This window comes from Melozone crissalis, unplaced genomic scaffold (assembly GCF_028551555.1).
Source record: "Melozone crissalis strain CALT ecotype California unplaced genomic scaffold, PUWL_Pcris_2 ptg000045l_1, whole genome shotgun sequence".
Classification (NCBI taxonomy): Eukaryota; Metazoa; Chordata; class Aves; order Passeriformes; family Passerellidae; genus Melozone; species Melozone crissalis.
The window spans coordinates 12,434,006-12,445,043 of NW_026535823.1; the positions used below are offsets into that span (position 1 = coordinate 12,434,006).

Consider the following 11,038-nt stretch of genomic DNA (forward strand, 5'->3'; position numbering starts at 1 on the left):
TTTGGTTTTTCCGTCTAACAACCTGTTTAAAAAAAAAATCTGCCAGATGAAATGTTCAGCACAACCTGTGATCTTTACTATTTGTAGAAAATATGAATTAAAAAAGACACTATCAGTTAATTCTTACTTTAAATGTTTACACTTATAAAATGCTTTGGAAGCTTGAAACTGAAATCCTTTGTGATATTTTTCTTCTTCCTACCTTCCTCTTCCCATCTTAAATGCCTTTATTAGCCCAGGATTATCATAAATGACAGAGTGCAGCTGCTTAAAAACATTAAAGGACCACAAATGGATAAACTGTGTTTTTTTTAAAAAAAGGAAGCTTACATGGATTTTCTTCAAACAAATAAAATGCATAGATGGCTACGGTACTCATCTGTCAACCTTTATAGTGTCCGCTTGAGGTAGCCTTTCTACAGAACAACTAAACAAGCCCCAACGTAATCTAAATCCTTGCATCAAAACCACTATCTCTGAAAGTCCACTCAATTTAACACCACTGGTGATCAACATAATACATTTTAAAAGCTTTGGACAAAACAGCAGATACAGTGGGCATAAATGTTAGTTCTAAATCTGCAGCCCTCAATGTACATTGTACGCACATAAATATCTCAGCTATAATACACATTCCAGATCCATCCCTAAAAGCCATACTATTATGGAAAGCACAGCCATGCTAACTTCAGGATACAAACCATAATTCCACGTCTACAAAAGGAAAGTATAATTAGTGGCAGTTTATTGCCTCATACAAATTTAACCAACATGGCAACCATGCCAAAGGAATTAAAACATTTTCAGGACATATGTACAGACTGTACATTTCAGAAACATCTGAACAATAAAAATGCAAGAACAATCTCGGCATTACAAATTAAACTAAACAAATGGTTTGAAACCGTCAATGCATTGAATGGGTTTACAAAGGCACTTCCCTACCGAAAATAGGAAATGACAATCTGCAGCCTAGAGGGAGGTTGGAGAAGAGTGCTCATCAACTACTGCACAATCTCAACTTTAAGAAAAAATAAGCAGGATTTAATCAAACATTTATAGGATTCAATGTGATCCACTTTTGAAAGAATTCACACAGTCTCATCTTTGTTTTTCTGTTGCTTTTCTTGGCTCTCTCGTTCTGTACTTTGGCTCCTTCGACGATCATGTTTGTCAGAATGGTCCTTGCTATCGCTGTGATCATGTTTGTGGGAACGTTCTTTGCTTCTGCTACGCTTCCTAGATTTTTCTTTGCTGGGACTCTGATCTCGTTTTCTGGACTTCTCAACACTATCTGTTCTTCCTCTGCTTCTGCTTCTACTTCTTTTATTTGACTTCTCCTTATTTTCATTTTTATGTTTACTTGATTTTTCTTTGCTCCTGCTTCTGCTGCGCTTACCTGTGTTCCTGCTTCGGCTCCTACTCCTATGCTTTCTTTCTCGGCTTCGACTTCTACTATGCTTTCTCTCTTTTTTGGAATCCCTCTTGTCATCACGGTGTTTCTTTTCATCTTTGTCATCCTTGTGTCTCCTCTCCTCTGTGTCACCCTTACTTTTCCTTTCTTTTGACCTTTCTCTAGATCGATCTTTTTCCCTCTCACTACCTCTTTCCTTATCATAATCTCTCTCTTTTTTCCGACTCCGTTCATTTTCTTTCTCTCTCTCCCTGTCCCTGTCTCTTCTATCTCCTTTCCTGTCACGACTTCGACTCCGGCTTCTGTATCTGTCCCTGCTTCTGCTTCGCCTCCGTTCCAGTGAGCGATCGGTGCTTCGGGATCTCCGCCTTTCCTTTTCTCTCTCCTTTGCTTCACGTTCTAATCTCTGCCGCTCTCGTTCTCTTTCTAGCTCTCTATCAAAACTAGATGATCCGTGGCCTTCCCGATGGTGACTTCTGCTTCTGGATCTTCTGGGAGACCTCCTGGGACTGATGGATCTTGGTCTTGGAGACCTTTTAAAATAGAAGACATTCTATATGAAACACCTCCTTCAATAATTAAGAAATCCTCTTCCTAATTTATACTTTACAGACAGAGTTTGTATTTAATCTTAAATAGAAAATATCATTGGATTATTTTAGTCCACTAGCATCCATAAACTGTTGCCTTAAAACCTATTTCAGTGAAAAGATAACATGTTGCTGGTAATAAGTCTTTCGATATTGAACTTTTAACATTGATTTTTAAAATAATGTTTATGTGACCTTGAACGTCTACGTTCTGCATGCCGGTCTATTTCCTCCATCCCCTCCTTGCCATCTTTCTTGATTTTTCTAGGTCTGCTTTTGATTTGCTGGTCAATGGCTTTCTGGACTGGCACAGGAATTCTTGGAAACAACGTGGAAAACCATTCAAGCTTAGTGAGGAAGGAACGAAGCATCTCCCCTATGGTCATAACGCAACCCCCACCTGCCTTCACATCCAGGTCCTGCAAAATACAAGCAAAAAATATCCTGATGGTCAAAAATATTCTTTACTGATTAAAAAAAATATGCTGCTACATTACTGTCCTACTGAAGTCTCATGATTATGAAAGTTTACTTGTCTCATATTCTAAAACATTTCCTTAGAGAAATTCAAACTCTGCACCCTTTGGATTTGGCAGAATGTTACAGATAGGGAATGGGACTTAATATATATGCATGCAGGCACATACTAATCCTGCAGCCATCTGGATGGTAAGGGACTGTCGATGAAGAGATTAACACAAAATCCCCTTACACAGTCTGGTTATATGGTATGATCTTGCATTGTATTTTAATGCCACAAAGTTGAGAAGTCCTCTGAAACTACATTTAATACTCCATTTTGTGGATATACAACTGTGTACCATCATACCCAACCCTGTGGCCTAAATAATTTATGAACTACATCATTGCCTATCTAAAAATGATCATAGAAAGACCTCTAGTACAAAATGGCATCCTAACAGAATTGGAAGCAATAGCAAACCAACTGCCATGAAGCAGTGAGGTTTCTAATTTAGAAATATGTAAAAAAATAAATAAATGAACAAATAATTGGAAACGCATAATCCATGATGACCATTGTCTCTGAAAAGGGTCATTACCGCATGAAGGCCTTCTTGCTATGCCCTCTCACAGCTCAGGACATGTTAGTCAGCTATTGTCAGTCCCAAACCTATAGTGCAAGCACACAAGGAAAGTGAGATTTGTTATCTAAACAGGAAGAGAAAATCTGAACGTAAAACTGCTTGCACTCACACACATTTAAGTGTTCAGATATACAGTTTTTCCAAATATAATCGCTGCAGAGATCTAAAGAAGAAAAAGAGGAGTTAAACGTAGCACCTGGAGAGTACGTACAGTTAAACAAAATAAACATAAGAAGCATTCTGAAAAGTAACTGTGTCCTGGGAAGGTTTTCACAGCAGCATGACAAAAGATGAACTGCTTCCAGATTTTAAGAACTGGAGGGGAAAAAAAATCCTGTAGGTTTAAATAATTCCATATATGAAAATTTGCTTCATCCTACTGAGTTTGACCAGGACTGGTAAGAAACTTAAGCAGCCCCAAGCAGGTTTTCTACATAACAGAAAGCTACTGATAGCAGCTGGGAAAGAAACACTAATTCCAAAAGCATAGTAGGAGATTTTAAGCAACAAGAAATAAACACATCTTGATACCCAGCATCAGCAAGAACTGAAATGTATAAACTAAAAAATAATGCTTTGAATAATGGACCAGTTAAGACCTGCACAATGCATTGTACTTGTGACTGCTTTACTGTCCTTGAAATTGACTTTGTGGGACCCTGAGAATGAAGCCACCCCAATGCTTCTCATAAATTACAGTCCAACGTTGTGGAGAGGAATTCTTATTAGCTAGTCCCAGCTGGGGGAGAAGGACATTACATTGATTCAAGTCCAATTTGTTTCATTTTTGCTAAAAATTGACTATAGCATGGGTTTACCTGAAATCACCAGTTGTTTCCTTTGCTCAATGTTTTTGATACTTAGCATGAAATTTTTAAATGTTTAAAATAAATACACTGCATTGCAGTTAGACACAGGTGTAATTAACACTATTTTTATTAACAGTATTTGGACATTATTTGCAACTACAACATTTGAAATTTCTTCAAGTAAATGCCTACTGTCACACTGAAGATGGCAAGTGATCCTTCCTGTTCTAGTCTTAAATTTAGAATGTAACTTCAAACCTGCTCAATAAATCTTAATTGCAGCAGTATGCAGCAGACTGTGTACTCAACTTCATAGCCCAAGAAACCTTACCCACCAGCTCCCTACTGTTTCTCCAAACAGTAAATCAGGACTAGGATACCAAAGGTATTCTCCTATCTGACTGAATAATAATGCAACCTTCTTAACTGAATTTCTTCAGTTAGCAACTCATCCCTTTATCTGCCCCAATAACAAAGACATTAAGATTCCAGAGATAAAGCCACCTTATGCAATAATCAGGCTTTTTGCTTCTTCTCTGAAGAAATCCTGGGTTTAGTTGTTCTAGGACATGAATAATAACCACAGAGATTTCTGGCAGAATTTTCAAAGGTGAATGTTGGTTTCTACCGTTCCCACTCTTTTATGTAACCATCAATTCCCCTATCCCAGTCATAAAGTGATAATACAAATTTAGCACTTGCATGACTTACTACACCTTACCTAAAAGTAACTGATTTTAAAAAACACAGAAGACACATTCACACAGCCTGCTGTCTGCATTCTCATTCAGTACAACTGTTCCACATGGTTTTGCAAATGTGACACAGTAACATCTTAACCAATGAAAAAATCTGTTAGATCTTCAAAATCTAAGAGAAATTACCCAGGTCTCAGCTCAAACCTGTTTCCTGCACTAATTAACATACATATTGTTAATATTACAAGAACTTAACACTGTAACATTCAAACTACAGAAAACCCTGTCGAGCAATGTTTAAGCCTAAAGTAGTAACATGAAAAGAAACAAAAGAAAATAAATTATTACCCTCGCCGACATACCTCTTCATCATCAAGAAAGGATTCAAACCAGTCCCATAGATCTGTAGGAGGCTGTGTGTACCTTTAAGCACAAAAAACAATATAAAATTTTAATACAGCTTTCTGCATACTGGATCAGTCATTAGTTGATGACATTGATACTTACCTAATATACATAAATCCAAGAGCCCTAATATACGGGGAGTCCGTATGAGTGATAAGGCCCATCACTTGTTTACGAGTGAGCTTCAGTGTAAATAATTTGTAGAGCAGACAAAAAGCAGTAGACACAATTCCTCCAGTTCCAACACCACGCACCTTTCAAAAGCAGAAAGTTAGGTGAGGATGCAGGAAGTCACAAAGACATTATCCCAAACCTACAAAAGAATATGAGAACTAACGCAGCATAAAATCTAAATCTACAAACAAAGCTATGGGGAAAAAGTAACACTACTGACATCCATAGCTTTGGAAGTGAGAAGAATGTATCTACTCTTAGTAATAAGTATTTTATATCGAGAGACTGAGCCAACATACAAGCACATTTTATCTATGCTTTGAAACGTCATTTACCAGACAAATATTTAAGAAGGCACGTACTTCTACTTACCCCTCCACACATCCCTGTCTGGCCTGCTGTTTTTCTGCTGCCCTTTTCCCATGGTTCAACATGTGTTACCTGAAAGGGCGAGGTGGGGGACAGGAGGAAAGAAAGAAAATTACAATTACAACCTTCATAATGTTTAGGTGACCACACTAGCCTGATTTAACAATGGATATCCTAAACCAATCTTAAAAAACTGTCTTCTAGCAATTTCAAGATCAAGTCTGCTTTGTCATTAAAGCAAAGCACTTGGCTATTTTAATTACTACATTAAGAAATTACAGCCAAAATCTTGAACAAAATTTAAAACAAACAAATCCCATAACCCCAAAAAAAACATCCATGCTTATTCTATACTCCACGTTCTTTCAAATACTTTATGACTAAACCCCATCATTACTATTTCCTTGGGTGACTGGACAACTGCCTTTATTTAAACCATCTCTTTACAAGTTAAGTGATAACTGTTGATGACAGCTACAAAAGTCAAAACATACAGTCTCACATTCCTGAGTCTCATTTTTGAAGTAAACTTAACTAGAGATTTATTTTATCTCTTACTATTAGGACAAAAGAAATATGTTTATTAAGGGTAGTATTTTAACATAAAGTCAAAGTTTTTTCTCTTAGACTGCAGGGATGTAAAATTTGCTGAAGACAAATCTTTTGAGATACACTTAGGGATGAGTGCACAAACAAAGTTAATCAACACCATTCATAAAACTTGACAATAAGAGTCATAAACAAGCTCAGAACGACATAATTGCCCATGCTATATTTGATATTCTGAAATTCAGAGAAGCAATACCTGGCTCAATGAACAGGTATATTTTCTAAACACATCAACTTAAAATATATGTAAAAGACAAAAATGGTACAACGGTGCTACAGTGGATTGGGAATAAGAGTTCATGCTGTACGGTACTTCACAAATTAAGATTCGTTAACAAAACATGAAATAAAACCAATTCTGTACACAATCACGTGACATCAGAGACACACTAACAGCAGAAGTTGCTGAAATGTTTGTTTGGGTTTTTACAGTTGCTGTCTTTACCAAACAGGAAATATGAGAGATGCCAATACTGTAGAATTCAAAATCCACCATGACTTCCTGTACTGTTAGCATGAGAAGTTCATAAATACTACACAAATAATCCTACATATCTCTCTGGTTATATAGTATTGCCTCTCACAGGAAATGAAAAGTATTTTTTTAGTCAAAGGATTGAGTATAACATTATCACAAATGCTAGTCTTCAACTTTAATTACAGTCAATGTAAACATGCTGGTTTTGACAGGTATCAATTAAAACAAACAACAAAACCCTTAAAACAATATTCATTTCAAAAAGAAGTAATTAAAGTTTTGATCCCACAAAGACTGCTTTGCATGCTTAACTTGTTGGAAATACACAGATGAAATGAAGCTGAGGACATGCACATGGTGTTAAGGTCAGGGATAAAGAAAGAGGAAGTCCTGCACTTCGTAGATACAGAACTGAAACAGGAGCCCAGAATTACAAACGAATTAATTCAAACATCTGGACACAACCCATATCTCCAAAGATAGTGCTTATCACCAGCTGCCTGTTTGACTTACTATCACCCTTCCTCATAATCCAGCACCCAGCATTCTAGTATTTTCTAGAAGAGCCACTTGATTCTTAGACAGACAAATACACTTGAAGATACAGCTGCTATGACAGGTCATTAAAAAAAAACCAAGCCAACAACTCATTTAAAAAAACCAAAACAAAACAAAAAAACAACTAACAAAAAAAACCCCACAGCAATTATTCAGGAATCTTAAAACATGAAGAGAATTCAGATCTTATTAATATCAACGAAGCAGCTGAACCATCAGGTTATCTTCTCCCTCACAGCTATTACTCACTCGTGAGTAAGGGGCTGAGTTTTCTCTTTATTTAGCATGCAGTTTTGAGTCACTAACTGCCAAGTTCAGTAAATAAATCAGATAAACATGCAGGTTTTTAATGGCTTGTGAAAATTCTTCCCAAATTTAAGATAAAATTGAAACTGTAGGTTAAGCAAATGAACTATCTGACCTACTGCTGCTGAGCTCTACCAGTACAAAGATGACAAACTGCACCAAATACTTTTCAGTGCATCTGAAGGGGCTCACTTTAAAAATAGAGACAGCTCTCAATGTTTCTGAAAATATGTTTCTTTCATAACTTTTTCAGCTCTAAAAATCAATTGTGTAAGTAAACTCTGCTACTTTCCATTTAAATAGTCATGAGTCTCTCACACATGAAACTTAGTAAATTAACTGGAGAGATACTGCCGACTATATATGTTACACTAAGTATTATGAGAAATAAATAATCAGCTCCAAATGACAGAGCACAGGCAGAGAAAAGCTATCTTTACATGAAAAAACAGTAGCATAAGTAAGTGCAAACTGCCAAAAATCTCAAAATACTGTAGTGGAATTATTTTTCACAATTCTGGTGCCTGAAGTAACTTGATTTGGCTTGGATAAATGAAACAAAAAGGCTACCTTTGCTTTTTATTTTATTAATTTCAAATATACTGAAACCCACCAGGTGACACAGTAACATTGTGAAGCAAAATTAATTCACCTGAAAAAATACGCCAGTAACAACCAAAACACAGGCGACTAAATGAATTATCTAACCTTGAATTATCTAAATTTTGGTCTCGTTATCAGAACAAAGAAAGTGGCTGCGTTGATTAGCATTAATTATGCATACCTCTACCTGGGAGAGTGGCTTGATGGAAGCCTCGGTGCAAAACTGATTCAAGCCTGCTAACAAAACAAGAACCGAGACATGGGTGCCCTGATACAGACCATTCATCTCCCCAGCACATCTCACCTAACGGCAAGAGAAGCACTAAAAGGAACTCGTTAAGTTGTAAGCTGAGTTACAGAGGAGGCAAGCCTAACCTGGAGCTGAGGATGAAGGCCACACGCAGACACCCAGGGTGAGTGACCACCATGGCTCCCGGGTGGGTACGGGGCGCGCAGGCGGCCCCGCGCTGCGGGAGGGCCGGGCTCGGCGGCGGCACAGATCCGCGCCCGGCCGCTCGCTCCGGCTGAAGGCGCAGCCCTCAGACGGCCATTTCGCCCCCACCGCCCCGGCTGCCCTCTCCGAAACCCAATTACAGCTCGGCAATTCCAAATCCGACGCGGAACACGCCTCTTTGGTGAGGCAGAGAAGGCAGAGCCTCGGATTCCCCCACCTCAGCAACAGAACCGATACTTACTCCCATCCCTCACCGCAAGATAAGGGGCGAAAAGGCGCGGGCCGCAGCCAAACCGGGCCCGGCGCCAGCGCGGCCCGCGGGCTCACCTTGAAATAGATCTCGTCCACCACTTCGTGGTAGGTCTTGAGCTCGTAGAGCTGCACCTTGAAGTAGGGCGACGAGAGGATGTTGGTGAGGATCATAGGGTTCAGGTTCATGGTCTTTTCGTTGCCCCACAGCGGTAGCACGTTGCCCTGCTTGCCCGAGGCCGCCGGCTTGGGGCCCCCGCTCTGCAGCGGCTGCTGCACGGGCGGGACGGCACCGGGCGGGTGCTGGGCCACCTGCTGCCCCTGGCAGTTCGCCACCGCGGGGCTGTTGTTGGCCATGGCGGGTCGGCGCTCGGGGCAGGCGGGCCGCGCACACGGAGCGGGGCCGGCGGGCGCTGCCTCAGCCCCGACAAGATGGCGGCCGGGGAAGTGACGGCGGCGCCTTCCGGGGCCGCGTCACCGACCCGCGGGGCGCGGCGGGGAAAGGGCGGGGGAGCCGCGGAGCTTTCTCGCGGCCCCGCCCGCCCACAGCGCGGCCGTTTCCGCCCTCGCCTCGCCTCGCCTCGCCTCGCCTCGCCTCGCCTCGCCTGGCGGCAGCGCGGGGACCCGGCGGGCGGGACATCCTTGCTAGGGAGAGCGAGGGGACTCCGTGACCCGGCGGGGGGCAGCTGCTGACACCGTCACACGGAGTTCTGTGGATTAAGCCCCGGAATTTACAAAGTTGAAAAGTGGTCCCTTCGGTCCCTTGTCGGTGGTAATGAGGCCACGGCACAGCTGGCGCTGGCCACTTCTGCCTCCACAGCAGCAGAGAAGCAAAGAAGTCACAGAATGACTCGGGTTGGAAGGGGACCTTGAGGACCGTCTGTCTGGTTCCAACCCCTGCCATGGGCAGGGACACCTTCCATTAGGCCAGGCTGCTTCAAGCCCAATCCACACTGAACATCCAGAAATGTTCAGTGTGCTGTAGCCCCGGAGGGGGCCACACCATTTCTTTCACGTTCCCAATCTTCCAAAGATTGGATCTCCAATCCAATGTCACTATTAGAGCAATCAGAAAGGATATCTCTGTGATTATGTTGTTCAGAGTGGAGAATTATAACAGGTGATAATTCTGAAAGTTTTACTTACAGTGATACGTCTCGGGGTGAAGTCTTATGAACTATTAGAACATTGTGTGAATTTGCAATGTGTTACTAATTGAATTTTACTGTTAACTTTACTACTCTTCTTCTCTATACGTTTTTTGTTCTTTTTTGTTCTAAAGAATCCATTATACTGACTTGTAATTAGAATTTCACAGCATACCTCAGAATCCATAGAATTGGAAGCTGCTATGTAAAAGACTTCTATTAATAAACCTTTCTCTGAGGTAAAAAAAAAAAAAAAAAAAAAAAAAAAAACCAACACAAAACTGGCCAGAATTTATAGAATTATCTAGATGAGATGTAGGTACTAAGTGATAGTTCAGGGTTAAACAATTAGCAGCCAAAAGGAGTAACTATGTGCTCTGTCTAGGCCACAAAACGTAAAATGTTAGCCAAAAGTTGGCATACACATTTCTAGAATATTCTGAAATCTTAAAAGGGCACTGACTAACTTATCTAACTTTATCCCCCTCACTTCCACCTGAGTTCTTCCTCCTTCTAGGTCCCAGGCCTACACTATACTCTATTAATACCAGCCCTGCCCGGTGATTAGTGAATGCTTTACATGCTGTTAACAGAAGAAATGGAACATTTAGAGCCACACTTTCTTTTCTAGTTTCACCATGCACTACATAGCTGCCTGCTCACTGAGAGACAAATTTGCCCTAGCATGGAAAATACTTAATGAAACGTTGCAGAATACATCGATTTTGGATGTGTGTGCGCTCTGCCGCACACACCCAGACAGGGTTAGTTCACTGTGTATGACAACCAGCTCCCTAGCGCGCTTTCCCTCTGCGGCGGAGCACACGCGGCTTTAGACACAGCAGCACCGCAAGGGACCGGCATGACGAGTGGCGAGATTTTGGGGGTTTAGTGTAAATGAGTAGGGACACCGCTCGCCGCCGCCAATCACTTAATGACACTGAGGGAGGCTGGCGCGGGTCAGTAGAACAGGTGGGCCGCGGAACGCTCGTTGCAGCCCATTTATCGCCTCTCACAGAAGCGCCTTAGGGAACACCCCCCGCACTGGGGGCTGCCCACTGCAGCTCC

At 41.1% G+C, this 11,038-nt stretch overlaps 1 protein-coding gene across 1 annotated transcript; it reads right to left on the reverse strand.

Moving 5' to 3' along the window:
• Positions 1-728: 728 nt before the first annotated feature.
• On the reverse strand, positions 729-9,225 carry PRPF38B (pre-mRNA processing factor 38B). The gene is made up of 6 exons (XM_054285887.1): positions 8,901-9,225; positions 5,569-5,637; positions 5,125-5,276; positions 4,980-5,040; positions 2,200-2,423; positions 729-1,947 (listed from the first exon to the last, which is right to left on the reverse strand). The coding sequence occupies exons 1-6, from the start codon at positions 9,177-9,179 to the stop codon at positions 1,092-1,094; spliced, it is 1,641 nt and encodes a 546-aa protein (XP_054141862.1). The 5' UTR covers positions 9,180-9,225; the 3' UTR covers positions 729-1,091.
• Positions 9,226-11,038: the final 1,813 nt, after the last annotated feature.